Source organism: Ciconia boyciana, chromosome 6 (genome assembly GCF_034638445.1).
Source record: "Ciconia boyciana chromosome 6, ASM3463844v1, whole genome shotgun sequence".
Classification (NCBI taxonomy): Eukaryota; Metazoa; Chordata; class Aves; order Ciconiiformes; family Ciconiidae; genus Ciconia; species Ciconia boyciana.
Genome location: NC_132939.1, coordinates 42,164,103 through 42,181,639, shown reverse-complemented (window position 1 = coordinate 42,181,639; position 17,537 = coordinate 42,164,103). Strand labels below are relative to the sequence as shown.

The 17,537-nt window shown below is 37.3% G+C and overlaps 1 protein-coding gene across 6 annotated transcripts in view; it reads right to left on the bottom strand.

Annotated features, from left to right (window-relative positions):
• NPAS3 (neuronal PAS domain protein 3) overlaps positions 1-17,537 on the bottom strand; it is a 625,969-nt gene that overhangs the window by 528,480 nt on the left and 79,952 nt on the right. For 3 of the 6 annotated variants that reach the window (XM_072865785.1, XM_072865786.1, XM_072865790.1), the window contains exon 2: positions 11,719-11,808. The exons of the other annotated variants lie outside the window; for them this stretch is intronic. In XM_072865785.1, coding sequence (XP_072721886.1) covers positions 11,719-11,808 — 90 coding nt within the window. The remainder of the gene's footprint in view (positions 1-11,718; positions 11,809-17,537) is intronic. 6 annotated transcript variants of the gene reach the window in all.

The following is a 17,537-nucleotide window of genomic DNA, read 5'->3' as shown; positions in this document are numbered from 1 at the left end:
CAACCTAAAATAGATTATATCTACTGTAAACTAGGGAGAAGGATGAATAGTTCGTTGCTTGGACTATTTTTACTCTTGTGAAGTAGGCATTGCTGCAGGAATGCATCAAAGTATCTAAAGCAAGAGAAATTAAAAAATTTGGAGTGAACAAAAGTCAGAAAAGTTAATGTAATTTTTGACATAATGGAATGTATTTCATTCCATTTAGTGACAATGTCAATAATTAGATTTCAGTTTAACCTCCAAGAGACAACCTAGGCTTGCAGTGGTTGATTTGCTCTTCTTTTGACATCTCACAAAAGATCTGTTTATAACTTGCAAGTACACTTAGGGAGGAGGTGAGGTAAAAATAAGCCAACATCAACAGTGGAAAAACCCTCTCTAATGAAGTTGCCTTAACCTGTTTAATAAACTTAACAGATTTTGCCTGTTACACAGTATCATGTTCCCATAAGATATGAATCTACCAGCTGTGAACTTCATAGCCATTCAGTAGTACTCTTTTATGGATTATCATCTGATTCCATGCCTTTTCTAGCAATTTCAATGCCACAGTTACCATCGATGCTGATGCCTGGACTGGATACATGCCTGATGCTCCCCAGGGTGATATGAATCAGAACCGCCTCTTTCTGTCACACTGGGTCCAGCATGTAACATAACCATCACTAGTAATCAAGCAGCAATGCAGCAATTCTAAAAGCATGCTGCTACCCCTGGAAGCAAGAAAGCCTCCTGCTATGATAACCAAAAAATGCTCTCTTAAGCATAAGATCTAGGTGTTGCCCAAAGCACACGGCAAAGCATTGTGCCTGACTAGGTTATGATCACCAGGCCTTTCACTTCAATTTTGGTCAAGAGATTTTTGAGGGGGTGAAAGAGCTCAGAATACTTTTGGAAAGTTTTCGTTTACATCATTTGATTTCAAGCCAAAGGAGCTCAACCATGTGGGATTTAGTATGGATAGCACTGTCACAGTTAATCCGGCAAATCACATCATCAGCAGGATTCTATGAAGACCAAAAGTGAAATATGTGAAGCAACTCAGATTAGGTTTCTCACCCTTAATTCAAGTCTACAACAAGAATATCTCAAATGACAAAAAACCCCTTAATTATATTATGAAAAATAGGATTGATTTTTAAATGCAGTACAGCTCTTGGGTCTCTTTATCCCAATGATTATTCACTAAAGAGTCATGGAACAACTAATGTTCCTTCACATTCTACAATAGGAGTCTTATATTCTTGAGCTTTGAAATCAAGAAAAGTAAATTACTAAAATCAGATGAGGTCTGCATTAGGAGCATTTTGCCAATAGAGCAATCTTGATACACCACTGTGGCAAAGCACTAAGCATGTAATCAGCTATATCAGCAAAGGTCTCCTTTGGACTCATACAGGAAAATTACCACTTATTAGCAAAACAAGCAATATCAGTAAAAGAACAGTTTTGCAAGTAAAATAGCATCTGCTATAGAGGTTTCTGCTGATGCAACTTTGTCCAAGTGGGATACTACCCCACTTAAATACCCCAAATTGACCAAGCTATACCAAAACATACTTTAGACTTGGTTTGTATTCTGCTCTTAATCTTAGCTCAGTATTTCACTCAAAATATTTTGATCATTTTCTATCCCTACTGAATAACAAAAACCTCTCAATTCAACTTGCCAAGTCAGCAAAATATGAATGTCCTTTTTAGTATAAGATCCAGCTCAAAACGTAGAGCATGGCAGCATTCTTGAGGCAAAGAAAATACTGCTGGACAAAGCAACAGTACATGCCATACCAAAGCACAGCTATGATCAATACATTGATCAGTATTGGTCACTGATTATACAGGTGATGGACTGCCTAGTCTACAGCCTAGCACAGCGAGCGTCTGCAACCCTGGGGTGCTTCCAGACAGCCCCAGAACTAACAGGCTGCCAAACTCATTGCACCCTGCAGCGTGACTGGTTACACAAGCCATTTTACAGCTTGAAAATCTTTGTGCTGCCTCCCTTCACCTGGACTGTCCATACGTGCATCACTGAGAATCACCAAGCAGGAGTACTCTCAGAAATGGCAGATTTTCCACTGGGGAAAGGGGGAATGCACAACAGCCGCTCTCCCCCAGCCATGTGAAGCAGCACATACAGTAGCTTACATGAAAGGATATGCAGAAGAAGGGGACAGTGCTAGTGTTCCCTTTCCTAACACTGTGATGATCTCCAATCTTAGAGCTAGCAAAGGTAATAATAATAGGTAGCAAAGTCTACCACAGTAACGAGGTTTACAGAGCTACTGCCCTAGGCATGTAAATGAGTCACTGGAATTTAGCAAAAGGGTGGAAAACTATACAGGACACTTCTAAGGAAGGAGACAATCAATGCATAGAAATTCAGCAGCCCAAGAACTCCACAAAGATGTGCACGGGCCCTGGCTGCGAGTCAGCTGTGGAGGAAGCACACGGCAGTGTCACAGCCAGCTACGGACAGCTACATGAAATTAATTCATTCAACTGCTGCTCCGTTCCCCACAGTCCATTTAACTGACTTTTGTGCAGAGGTAGGGGAATTTCACCTCTTATATAGATGCAGCTGGAAAGACTTTACACACAAATTATTCCCAGTACACAACACATACTCTAAATAGTGCAGCCTGATTAAATGGTACATGATACAGCATCTTAAACTACTCTGCATCACAGTCTGCAATCTCAAAGATGGCACAGACCCAATGTCACTTATGAAACTGTAAGACAAAGTTCAATGCAACTATAACAGGTAAAGGTATCTACATTAATGAGTCTCCTGTTGCTCAATGAGCAGAAAACTTTGAAGTGTGACAGATTGTGTCTTTCCTTCTTGTTGATGAGATTTTTTGTTTGTTTGTTTGGTATTGATGAGAACTTTACTCCCTATTTACCAGAAATTAAGGGCCAATCCTAATTATATAATATTTGGTTCATATGGTATTGTGTTTTTTGTTGTTCTTTGTTGTTGTGGGTTTGTTTTTTCTTTTTAAACAGCACCACACAATTATTTTATACCCAAAAATGACAAATTAAAAATTGTCACCTTCCTATTGCACTCAGGTAAATGCATGCTTTACATTTCCATTGTCTTTTTCCCTGAAATTATTGTATTTTTTTTCTTTTCAAAAGTGTATGTGGAGGTATATGTGTATATGTATGTGTGTGTATATGAACATGGAACTTTAAGACCATAAACACCTGACAAAATGTTGCACAGCAAAAAAATTAATTTTACAAAGTATAATGCAAGCCTTGTTTCCTGTATACCAGTTTGAGGCGATGCAGACTGCTAAATCTTTGCCTGTTTTAACTGGAGCAGTATTTGTCTTAAAGGGAAAGCAAATCAGTATAAATACTTTAAATTGACTACAGATTCTACTAAAATTCCTTTATGACAGTGGTAAGTCAACAGTTTTGTCATAGATAAGTCAGAGTTTTAGTGATATTGCTGCATCTGGATGTAAAATATGAGTTGTGTCACTTTTGTATCATGAAGCCCTGTGGCTAGATGGTAGAATTAATAGATTGCTAAACAACTTAAGCAAGGTACAGCGCTGCGCAGGTCTGCTATGTAGCCAACTTAAGGAAAAAAATCTTCAGAGCATGATTTTGAGGTTTGCTCAACGAAATCCTTTTGGGGGGTAGAAGAAAAATGAAGGACAAAATGTTATCCAAAAGCTTCATTTCTGATAAACTCTAAACTTATTTTTCAACAAAACATTATGCTTGATGACTTCATTACTTAATCTTCTAGTCACTTGAAAAGCAGATTTAGTTCTAAATAAAAGCATTATTTGGAAATGAAATTAAAATTAATTCATTTAGGAAGAAAACTAATATGAAAGATTTCAGGATTTCCAAAAGCCACATCTTTGCCCTTCTTTTTGGACAAACACATTCACTAAATTTGCTAAACATTTGCAAATAATCTAGCTTTGTTCCCAGAAACAGCCTTTTTTTTTAAAAAAAAAAAGGGAATTCACTAGTAGCCATCACTGCGGACACACAAATTTTCAAGGGAGAATTGTCTTCTGTATTTCAACAGCATCATTATGCAAAACAAGCCTCACATTACTTTAAAGAAAGGCTGCAGCCATCTCGTACTACTGCAGTGAGAGTGTGCTCATGACTCACTGCCCCTGTTTGGTTGCAACTCATCAGTGCCGGCAGCCCTAATCTGCTCCCAGCCATTATGACCAGCAGCTCTGAAATATGGATTAAGTCTACCCCAAGTACTCCGTGCAGGGAAAGAACTCCTTGAGCCCTTTATTCCCTATGGAGTACCTGTGCAGGAGAATAAATCAGTGATGTGAAAGAAAACATAAAATCCTTCCCAGTAAAATTTGCAGATGACACAAAAGATAATAAAATGGTAAATACCAGGGAGTTGTCAGTTACACAGATTGCATGGCAGTCTGGGCTCACCTGAATAAGATGTGTTTTAACACAGCTGAACACAAAGCTGTCTATCTAGTAACCAAGAACACAGATTCCAAACAAAGACAATATAATAACCTAGGAAGAGGCATATGGATGATTGTGGATAACCAAATTAATATTAGCCTACAGTGCAATACCCTGACTAGAGCAGCAAAACAAGATCCTTTGATGTACAAGGAAGTAAACATGGAGTAGCAAGAGGAAAGGATTATATGAATCACTACTGATGTTGAGACAGAGAATCTTTCCATTTCAAACAGCACGTAACAACGTGGTGCTAGTTTATATCTGTGATCCCTGAGCACTACCACAGGAACAACTAATGGACTATATTAGTATTCAAACTAGGAAGACTTCATCAAACAGCTACAAGAAGTGTTCAAATTCTGGAAAACTTGCCTTGCTAAGAATGAGAAACTGGTGTCAAAGAGGAGGATAAACGATCACTGGGTTACTGTCTACAAATGTCTAAATGGAGGGGAAGAACTGAGGAGTATCATGAATATTAGAGGAGGACTTTTCAGCTTCTTAATGCTGTATTTGTTATGTTTCTGCTACATAAAAGTTAGAAAACTTCAGACTGAAAATAAGGTAACAATATTTTAACTAACAGCAAGTACAGTTCATCTGAAGAAAGGCAGAATTTTCTTTCACCTGAAGTTCTTATAATCAGCATTTTCCTTCTAAAGAGAACCGGAAGTTGCAAGACTGTGTTACTATCTTATATCGGTCTTTTAAATCAAAAGGTGCCAAAGCGTTGGAACTCTACCTTTCAAAAGCATACCTAAAATGCTCCAGGATAGCTTTGTTACTGCAACCCATGGCACCTAAATGAGCTTTAGGGCAGGTATTTGGCTAACTCCTTATATTTGGGGGATAATTATTTCCCCTTCCCTCAAGTTGTGGAATGATTGTATAAACCGTTAGTAAGCCAAATGAACTTGTTATCTTGCTCACTGCTTCCCCAACTAATATTTTGGATATACTTGGTATTAATGCTTCTGTGTTTGTGCAAAGCAGCAAGTTACCGAAAGAGCATGGGAAAAGTGAAACCTTGCTGAATACACAGAGTAGCTCAGTCACAGATAATTTGAATTGATCTCTCCATTTCTAGAACAGTAACCAAACTGGGGGGGGGGAACAAAAACACACCAGAACAAAACCCCGCAAAACAAATAACACAAAACACAAAAAGGACCCTTCATATCTGAAATAAAAATTAAATGCAAAACCAATTTCTACAGAATATCTAAAAACCTGTCTTAACAGGGAATTAGCAGACTGTGACTAATATCCTATTGAAAGGGTGTGGTTAAGGGACCTGAAGACCCAGCCAGTTTAACATGGATTGCATGCAAGACAGCAAAAGGTAATTGCCTAATTGGTCAATTGACCAATACCAAATTCACTTCAGGGCTTAACTCAGAATAGATATTAAAATTAGGTACTGCAAAGCTTAAGTGAATCTTCAAAATTTGTGTTGAACTATAAACTGAATAGGATTTTATAAACCTAAACAGGGCCCTTCATTATTCAATGGAAGAAAATTTTCAGGTAACATGTATACATTGCACCTATTCTCTATTCAGGCTGCATTCCATTAATCTCAAAGTAAAATTTTAAAGCCAGTGCAACTTCTAACTGTGTCATAATAGAAATAAGTATGACAAAATTTCTGTTATTGAAAAATTATATTTTTTGAGTGCTGTTCTCTCGAATGCTCCAATCAGCCAAGGATTAAATGTTCAACTTAATACTAGCCAGTGATCATTAATCATTTTAAAGTGGCACAGCTAATCTCTTTTCTTACCCAGAGAAAGTCCACTCTCTTATCTTACATGTAAGGAGAGACATTGGCTCACTTTTGGATGTGTTTTAAACTTGGTTAAAGACTTCTTTTTTTTCTTCTTGCAAAAGACATCTAGAACAGCTCAGCACAGAGAACCCACAGATATGCTCAAAGCTACGCAAAGGTAAGAGCAGACATAGGCAGCTCTAACAGGGATAAAGTTTTGCCAGGCAGCCTCACACCACGGCTGTAAGAATCAGGTGATTTACATTAGAAGACCTGTTACATGAGTTAACAGTGGCTTCTCTGCCATTTGCTGATAGAAAATGAATTAGGTTATTAGGTTTCAATATTTTTTTAAGAGGAGGTCAAATTTATGAAGAGGAGATGCGTAGAATCTTCTTCAAATGCACCTATTAAATTCACATTGCAAGGAGAAAAATTGAGATGTGAAGTGAGGGAACACTGCCCCAAAGAAAGATCCACTGTGCAAGAAGATGGGGGCCTCTCCTTCTTGTTTTACTAGAGTAGATCAAAATAAATAACCTAAGAAAGAACATACTGAAGAAGCTGCTAACCCCTAAATATGGGATACTGAAGTCATTGTTGGAAAAAAAGCTCGTGTACCCTACAGCATTAGCTTGAATGACAGCCCTGTTGTCCTATGTTGCATGTTTTTCCTGCAGCTAAAATAACTGTTTCAGACTACTAGATCTTTTTCTCAGCTATATGATATCAGATCTCAGCTATATGAGTCAGGATATACAAACAAAAAGTTTGAAAAGTCTTACACCTTTCTAAGTCAATTTATGTGCAACACCACCACTAAGAAACAAAAAGATGCAAAAAAGATAATGACCTCTCAGCCATTATCAACTTCTCTGGGCTGCTTAAATGACTATACTGACCTGAACCAGCACGCCCAGCTGCAGAGGAGCCAGCAGGGGGTTTAACCCACTTTCACAAAGTTGTGAATCTCCACTTGGAACTACCAGCTCCTCCTCTGCAGGTCTTTTACTGCTTTGTCCACATTAAGGTGGTGATAAAGCCCTGCAGACCACTTCAACAACCCCAAGAAATCCTTCATCTTCCCATGTTCTATATCTGGTTGAATGCCCTCACTAGAAACCCTGGGAGAGCTATTTGGGCCATTAAAAGGTTTATATTCTCATTTGTGGTGTCTACCAGGGCCATGAGATTTCTTGGGCATACAAAGCAATTCTGTTTTTGTTTTATCCATTTGATAAAGGAACAAATCTTAATTTCAGCCTTAGAGGCTGACAGGAATGGGTTAGCCTTGTGCCTCCTTTTCTCAGTTGCACAAATATTTATGGTTTTAAGTCAACATAAAGTTTGAGGGAAGTTATTTTGGTCTGTTAGGTTTGGATGTTTTGAGCATTTAGAGGCTCAGGATGATAACGTGTGTATGACTAAGCTACACCTTCCAGGACAAAATTGCTCCACTTCTTAGACTGAAATCAATGAGCTTTCTATTTTGTACTCATTTCACTAACTTGCAGAGAAATGAAGGTAAAAGAGCTAATAAGACCATGGCTGTATTTCTGGGATTTAAATGAGTAAGGTGTTTTCCTAATATTTATTCCATACTCTTGATTTCAGAAAAAATACCTTACTGTAGAACTCTTCCCTATTCTCTATACTCCTGAAGAGACACATGACTTAAAGTCTGCTTAATGTGGATGGGAAGAAATGAGGATGAGATTATTCTTCCACCCTTGCTGAAGATAGCACACAACAGCCACCAAACTGAGAATTTCCCCTCACGACCCAGGTGATACTCTGAAGGGCCACTTTATGAATGGAATAACTTCCAGGTTGAGAACAACAAAAAAAAAAACCCTGAGCTATCCTCTGCTTGTACACAACAGAGACTCCCTGCAGACAAGCAAAAAACCCCTATTCTTGACATGCCATTACTCCTTGTAATTTAGCAACACATAAAACTAGAGTATGGGCAGGGATCTGTGCTCCTCTTGGGCTACCTCTGGAGATCTTCTACCCGGGCTTTGTTCACCGTTTGACACTCCATAAAGGTGAACAACAGTGCAAACCATAGGTGTCTGAGCAAGCAGAAGAAAGGATTTTCAACCTGGGCAAGAGGGAAAAGCCTTGGCAGTTTGGTTACAGTGAAATAGCTAGAACTGAACACGGAATACTTCTTTTTGTTGTCAATTTTGTTTGACTTCACAAAAGAAGAGCCTGGACGTTCCTAGCTACGGCTGTGGGGAATGGAAAAGAAAAAGGGGAAATATTCAGGAGTGGATGGACAGCTGTATTCCAGGCCAGTAACTGACAGGTCTCTGGTTTTACCTCCATAGCTCAAGACATGTCATCTACTTCAAAAAACACAATGGTAAAATCTTTTAAGAATGCTTGGTGTGTTAGTCTCTACAGCTAGTGAACACAGAAGCTATTTGTAATTATTTTCAAGCTTAGAGATTTTTAAAAAGCATGGGGAATCTGTTTTTTTGCCAACAACTTTTGAAACCGTGTGTTCCACTCTGTTCCAAGCAGGATATCTAGCAGCAGCTATGAGACGCAATTGCAAGAGGATCATAAATAGCCTAGAGGGGTCTGTATTAAAATATTTACTATTTTGCCTGTTGTACATATATTAGCTAATGTAATCATTAGTCCAGCTCCTCAGGAACTTGTGTTGCAAAAAGCTTTTTGCAATTTTTTTTTAATAGTACTATAATGTATTTACTAATCTACACCTTTAAGAACTCTTACAAATTGTTATTTCTAGTATATATTAGCACTAAGATTTGACTAAAAAGGTTACTTCCCCAAATGTTTTCTTAAAAGTATTTTTGGAGTAGGTGGTCATGGTATGATCCTTTCAAATTTTTACAGAAAGGATCAGAATATCTCAATTTCAACTGCTAAGTAGCTTTACACAAAATTCCTTTAGTAGGTACATGGTTAAGCATAAATCCTGACTACGCTCTCTGCATAATACTTCTTTTAATTTTAAAATGGGTTGGAGAAAAAACAGTCAAGCTCCCAAATCCACAATTTTGTGTCCTGTTCTACTCTGTAGGGCCAGTCCTTAAAATTCCTTTAACTCTCAGAGTAAGCAGTTTGCTGGTTTGTGTCCAGCCCAGAAATTACCCTACAGGCAAAAGGAGGGTCACACAGCCCTTTCAGTAGGCTTTTTATATCCATTCTCCCATCCCCAATCTAATCAGGCGAGAGACTGAGCCTGCATAAGAGATGCACATGAACATCTAGTACCAAACATTCACATGTCTTATAGCACTAAAGTATAAGCTTTAAAAGTGTCATGAAAACAGCTCGGGTTTTTTTGGTCTTGATTAGTGAGAAGTTTTCAGTAACTTGTTGTTATATCATCGGAAATAAATTACTATGGGGGAAAAAGTATCAAAAACATCCATTGGGAAGAAGACAGAAAGAATGCCTTTGAGAACTTAAATAGCGTGGAAGAAGTACTGAGAGAAAATTTCACTAATCAAAAAGCACTCTATATTTTCTGCAGAAAGATGTAGCTGTTAGTTTTCCAAAATAATGCATGCTTTTTACAAGTGAGGTGAACTGGGCTATAATACTTTGAAATTCACATTTCAGGTACGACAAAACAGAAGTCAAAACCAACACTGTTTCATTACCAGCCTGATTTTTTGATTTTGCCTTTTTTTGAAGAGCTATTTAGCCAATGCCTATTTGCAATTGTATACCTACTTGTAAGTGAACATCTACTATTCCATTTTGTGGTCAGCACAGCTAGCTGTTTTTAATGATACTGACTATAAATTCCATCTAATTTCAAAAATTAAGATAACTATTTTGCAACATTCAGCGTGAAGCTATCGCTGTATTTAACACTCATGACAAACTGTGCCAAGTTTTCTTATTTCCACAAAGTTTCAAAATCTTGAAGTTGTTTTAAAAACTGATATAAATAGTACACAACAAATCTGCTTCAAATGTTTAAACAAATGAATACATTTTTACGCTTACTGAAGTGAAGTTACAAGAAAAGTAAAACCAGTAAAGTTAAGTTCTATGGTGACATGTAAAACCATGCTAGACCTAGACTGCTTCAGTTACCTTGGACACAGCCATTATTTGGAGAGATAGAAGGGAAAACCATCAAAAATTCAAAAAGTGCAAGAAATATATTTATAAGTCAATGTAAAATCATTAATAAATCATATCTCAGACCAAAAGTAGCCATTCACAAAAGAAGCCAAGCAAGAGGTCAGATTTTCATTTTGGCTCACCAAGTTACATTGATGCTGTAATTATATTGATAAATCTAGATTTCCCTTTTCCTCTCACTTCTGTAAACCAAAATTATACTCTTCATTTACACTGAAGTAACAGCTTTTACTTATGTGGTTGTACCCATTACTAAAAGAAAAGATTCAGGAAACAAACAGCAGGTTATGAAATAAAAAGAGTGGATGAGAGAATATGACCTAAAAAATTATAATGACTATAACTGCCTTGCCAAAGCAGCATTTTGCTGCAATGCAAGTACAATCGATTTTTAGAAGTTAAGGGGTTTTTGGAAAAGTGAAATCTGTTACACACAAGATGATAATGATAACACTGGGATACAAAACAAGAATATAGTTGGAGTGTGTAAAGTAAACACTAAGTGACAGAAAGCAGTTTCAAAATCCAGCAAGATAACAGAAAATTCATCATGCATTTGCAATATATTAATACAAAATCATCTACAGTGTACCTGTCAAATATATACTTTTCAATTCTATGTAGAAATAGATTATTCAATCCTTACTACAGCAAAATAGAAACTTCACTGATTGCAAAAGTAACGGAAGTCAAGCACGTTGCATTTGCCTGCCCACAGCAATAGCACTTTTGTCAGAAGCACCGGTAACAATCTTGAGTTACACACAAAAGCGGGCTCTGTTAGGGCAACGGACAAAGGCAAATGACTGCAAAGCAAGAGGACTCAACTTCAATTTAACTGTCCTGTAAGGTACATACTAATTAGCTGCAAAGCTACGAAATCCTAGCTAGCATGTTAAGTCTGCTACATGACAGTATAATTTGACTTCTTAAAGGATTATGCAAATTACAACTCATCATTCCATTACATGACTGAAAAAAAAGTGACAGCTAATTTATACATATCACACCTTTCAAATCCCTAAGATGTGAAGCACCTGTGCAATACATTTTGCCTAGATTTTCTAGTGTATATATTCTTGTTTATTGCACTGTACAGAAGCATATCTAAGAGATTTAGTAAAGTCATAGGGTTTTTTATTTGCTCTTTAGCTTTTAGAGCACAATCCCAAAGAATTAAACACCAAATTTCTGTCCCTGCTGTAGAGGTTTTGCACGCAAGTAGAAGTGTACGGTTTCAACACACGTGTAATTTCTGAATAGCGGGAGAGCACGAGCACTAAATGCACGAGCTAGAGGCAAGACTCACACAGATTTCAACATACTTCTGGTAGGTAGATTCACAGTAGATTCCGTCATATCGGTAGATTTTCCTACATTCTGATTGGTTGGGCAGAGGATGCTGGACAGTTATTCTGTAGAGGCATCAAAAACAGATAGACATGACTAGAGGTTCTCTACAGGTAACTGTAATGCAGGACAAATCAGTATGTTGAAATTGATTTTTTTTTCTTTTATTTTTAAATTAAACACCTTTCTGATCTCTTCAAATCAACTGCCTTGTGCACATAACATCCAGAGTTTCCACTTTTCAAAATTTGCACTGAGAGTAAACTAAACTTCAGTTCTCCGACAGAATGGTATTTTTTCCCCATCAAATAAAAGTGGAAGAGGTAAAGAATTTTATGAACCAAATTGATACTTCACCATAGCTTGTGTATATACAACAGTGCTTATAAAATTGATTATTTATTGTTTACTGTTGCAATCCTTCCTCAGGCAGAACATCCATTTATATCAGCTGGGAGTTTGTCCAGACAAAGACCAAATAACCCTCCAATTTAAAATGTCAACAGCAATTCTCACATTTGCACAGAATGAGGATGTTGTGGCATTATGAGGACTGTGATTGAAGGTGCTCAGCACCATCTGAATAATGCCATATGTTCTCAGATGGACTGAAAGAAAATGAAAGTGATTGGCAGCAATCAGGAGGTGCGCAGCATCTTGTAAAATCAGGCCCTAAAAGATTTGTCAATCATTCTATTATTCATCCCTCCCCAACTCCCTGTTAGCAGAAAATATAATTTGGCTATAAAAATTCAATGTTGTTTTTAAAATATACTTGGGAATTGCACACACAAAAATTTTTTTTCGGCCCTCTTCTCTGGAATAAACACATATTTTAGATGCTTTTGTATCTTCCACAAATTAATACCTTTGTTTCTTTTGATATAATAGTAGTTCACTAGAGTAAGTATAAATTATTTGAGAAATTTTACAAATTTTTCAGAGTTTTAGGCTGTGAATTTTTTAGAAGTAAATACTCTTGTCAATATAGAATCATTTATTATTATTTTTACACTACTACGTCTACATAGCTCTAAACTAGTCTTGTGTTTTAAAGTCACATATTTGTTTCAACAGTAATTTGAGACCGGAGGTTTGAGAAAATAATTAGTGTCATTATCCAGCAACAAGCTTCGCAAGAAAATGGAAAGTTATGTACTGTGGAAACTGAGGGCCTTCCTCAATAAGACTGCACCTACACAGAGTGGCAAGCGCACACCGCTTCATGTCTTAACAGCCCTGGTCCCTTGCTCGTTTAAATTGGAAACCTGTTCTGAGCATGCCTCAGCACTGTTTTCGGCCCATGGGAACCCACGCACAGGAGGGAGGAGACAGCTACGTGGTGAAGGCAGGACAAAACACCTCCAAATCCTGGGATATTCCTGCATTCACCAATTAAGGCATTGCCAGGGAGACTTATTTACTGTGATACCCAGGGCCTTTAAGTCAGATGCCTAAGCACCATACACAGTGTATAAGGAAAGCTAAGTATCTTAAAATAGGATTTGCAACACAAGTGCTATCTGCAGGGAACTATGCAAGCTAGTAAAAAAGAAATGCAGAAGAGGAGAGTTTCTATGTTGTTTGTGCCTGAGACACACAAACATTTCACTTTGGGTGACCCAGAAATGCCTACATCAAAGGGAATTCAAGCCTCAAAATCTTCAGTCACATTGGCTGACCCATGCTCCAACTTTAACTCCCCCCCCAGCCTTTTTTTTTTTTTTTTTAAAAAAAAAACAAGACTAGAAGAGATGCCTGTTTTTACATGTCTTCAGCAAAGACATGGGAGAACTAGGCTCTCCATGCCTCTCAGCCAGCGGAGGTTAAAACATATATCCTCCACAGCTCCAAAGATTACCACAGACTCCTTGATAACAACTATTCCAAAGCGAGGGACACGTTAACTCCTCCTGCTAAAACAATGATACGGTTAAAGAAAAATTAAAAAAAAAAAACAACCACCAGGATTCATTAGATGAAAGAAAGGGAGCCAGTGAGAGCATGTTATATTAAGAGTAATTCAAAAATGCATAAGCAGTCCTTGCAAAAACTATCAGAATCCTTCCCAGATGAGTGCCCTCATCACAGGGCTTCAGAATTATGCTCTTTCTTCCACCGGTTCTCTGGCCAAATTAACCTTGAATAGTAATACTGATTATTGCTATTACTTGAGTAGTTAAACAAGTGGAGTAGAATATGGCTCACTCCAGAAAACCTTTATTCTGAAGTAGTTATGGCATTCATCTGGGAAGCGGAAGATGTGGGTTTGAACACTCTCGTGATGAAATAGGTCCTAAATAAGTATTCACTGCACCAACCTAGCGTAGAATACCTGTCAGCTAGCTTTTGTTTGTTTGTTTCAGTTTTTATGATAAGGGCAGTCCTTGCTCTTTTTTCAAATGGATGGCAGAAACTGAAACACAGGAGGAACCCAGATGAACATCAGGAAACACTTTTTTACTGCAAGGGTGATGGAGCACGGGAACAGGTTGCCCAGAGAGGTTATAGAGTTTCCACCCATGGAGACAGTCAACACCCACCCGGACATAGTCCTGGACAACCCACTCCAGGTAACCCTGCTTCTCCAAGCCAGAGGGGTTGGACAAGAGGTCCCTTCCAACCTCAACCATTCTGTAATTCAAGCCCAGATCAGAGTTTTGGACTGTGAATCACAATGCTACTTTACATCTAGCCAGAATTAGGTGCCACAACCAAAGATGGGGAATAGATTAGAATATGGAACTTTTTTTTTTGGAGGGTAGTGAGCATGGGGGTTGTGTTTTTTGTCGTGTTTTGTTTTTAAACTAAACAACATATGGGGCTCTAGACACAACATAGCAGCTGCTGTGGATCCTTGTCTGAGGGAAATGAGTCTTCCTTTGCACTGGATTCCACTTCAGGAGCCATGATCCTACGACCTTTTTTGGACCCAGCCCTTAACCAATGCTTGCTAACAATTTTGTTTAAAGAGTTATTTTACTCTCCTCCATTCCCCCTCTGCTGCAACAGAAATAATAACAATAAAAAAAATAAACCATATCCCAAAACACTGAGCCAAATAAGACATCAATGTAAATCTCTTTAAATCCCACTGACTTCATCGAGATTGCATGGCATCTAAATTAGCACAGAATAGGGCCTATTGTGCTTAACCTGAAAAAGCAAACAGTCCTGAGACACTATGGAATACATTTCAAAGTGCACACCACATTTTTAGCTATGCAGCCACCACCTAGAGCAATGCTTTGGGAAAAAAAAATCCTGTATTTTCTTGTATGATGTTTGTCTCTTATTGTTAAGGTTCATTTTAGCATGGTAAGTGTATTCCCATAAATGGACTTATGCTGAATAAAGACTATGTTTATATTTTACGTATTTAGAAGCTGCCTAACACCATCGCACCCGTTTGCCCTCCGTCCTATGCCCTATGTACTTTAGCTGTCATTTAATAGATTTACATTTATAATTAATTATCATCTGATAACTATGAGGCTATGGGTCAGAAATGGGTCAGAAATTAAGACTACCTCACAGAACAGCTTATTCAGCATTCTTTACTAAAAAAAAAAAAAAAAACCAAAAAAAAAAACCCAACCAAACAAAAAAACCCCTCAACAGCAAACCCACAAAACATAAAAACAAGTAGCAAGAATTACTGGTTAGGATCAAAAAAAAAAAGTTTACCAAGACAATCGGTCTTGGTTTGTTTTTTTTCCCTCTCTAAAAAAAAAAATATTTTAGACAATCTTCACTGAATTAATTTTTCTAACTTGTTTTTAGCACATTATATCAGCAGATAGAGTATCTCTCTCAGGTTCCACATACAAAATTGATTTAGCTCAAGATAAAACTGTATATTGGCTATTTACTCTGGGTACTGTATATTCTTGTTCTATTTTATGCTTTGAAATTGATTTCTTGTATTTTTCTCTGTATTAAAAATTAGAGCACTGAAGAGTATTTGAGTCTGATCAATTTGCAGTGGTTAGCTCACCCCAATTTTAGTTGAGTTTTGACTGGTTTGAGAAACAAACACACCTATTCTCATGTAAGCTTTTAGACAGAGTAAAAGTTGCTACTTCATGATAATAAAGGCAAAAAAGAGTTTTAGGTTATAACTAGCTAACTCTAGTACAGAAGGTTATTTTCCAAAGAAGCTAGAAACATAGCAGACAAAACGCCTACAAACACTGTATGAAACATGATATTTCACTTAATATTTGTATCCTCTATTCCTTGGCATGTGTGCTATAAGGTGATGATGCTGGGTGCACTCTCACACCCGACCTTGGTTTTTAGGGGTTGCATACTTTCCCTAAAAAGTTCAAAGTATCACCTCAGATGTGAAAGGATTATAAACTGCAGTGTTTGCACATCCGACAGCTCATCTTCCTATCTTTATGTGTCACTAAACTCTAGATGGATTCATCATACAACCTGAGGTGGAACTTAAGTGCATTTACATACATGTGGAACGTGTAAGCTATGACTAATTTTAACTCACAGGGCAGAATTTAAATAATTAGTTACAAGAAGTCAAACTAAGGGAAAAAAGGAGGAAAGAGATGGTTAGAGGCAGAGTAGTAAATTGTTCCATTTTTGCAGGTAATCTAAATGCAAACTAGAAGCAACTTATCATGAGAATGGATTTTCCACCATCTGGTCAAATAACAGGGGATTTGTCTAGTGGCAAGCAAAGAATGGAATGATGTGAGAAAGATTAGCGGGCAAGTCCTACAGTTGGCTAAAATGTATTTTGTGCAAACAAGAACAGATGACGCCTTAACAATTACACCTGTCAAAAACTCCAGAAAGCAATCCATCTCTGAACAGCCCAGTTGAAAACAGGCTAGTTCATAACAAAATGAATTTTTTTAAACAATTGCCAGCCATAACAGTTTGATGCATGACAAGCTTAGGAAGTCGCGTTCCACGTACAACTGAAACCTTAACTAACTGGACCCTGCTTTTTCTCTGATAAGTAAGATATTAAACTATTTAAAAAAAAAAAAATCTTAAGTGAAGCAATGCAAATAGCTAACAATCTTGGAAAGCAAGAAAATTCAGAGTTAAGGCTGACATATAGGTAGAGACTCTATAATTCCAGTATGTCCTCTGCAAATTGGTACAATAAGGCTCTTTAGAAAAATGCCCCTTTTTTGTGGGAGTCAAAAATACCAGATAGTACCTTGACTGGCATGTCTCGCACAGAATTAAGACAGTTCCTAGAATTACAGTTCTTTCTAAATACAGATATGAAACCTTAAAATTACTACCCTATATACATCCTGCCAGGAGGGAGAATTTTAAAGTAATAATGTTTTCTGTAGAGATCTGATTTCTGTCTTCAGAAAACATATAATCTTAAAGGTGCAAGAATATTTTACACCAATTCCAAGGTGACTTTCTTTAAAATTAACTCTGATTATATACGTGCCTAATGTTTCTGCATCCAAACGCAACATTTACTAATACTTTAGTTTTTAAAAAAGTCATAGTTCCCTACAGAAGATGGAGATTATAGCTCATGTATCTATTCAGAGTGGATGGCGAAATAAGACTGTCTCAGCATTAACATTTTTTGTATTGTTTGGTCTCTGGCTTTCAAATATTCAAGCAGAACTTGTTACTTCATTAAACAATGTAACAAAGGGATTTCATGAAAGAGTTTATAGAAAGTTAGGGAAAGACAATCAGGAAAATAAGTTTTTGTCCATTTAACTCTATAGTCTTCAAAGAGTGACAGTAAAGTTATTTAAGATGAATTTGGTACATGAGCAAAGCATATAGG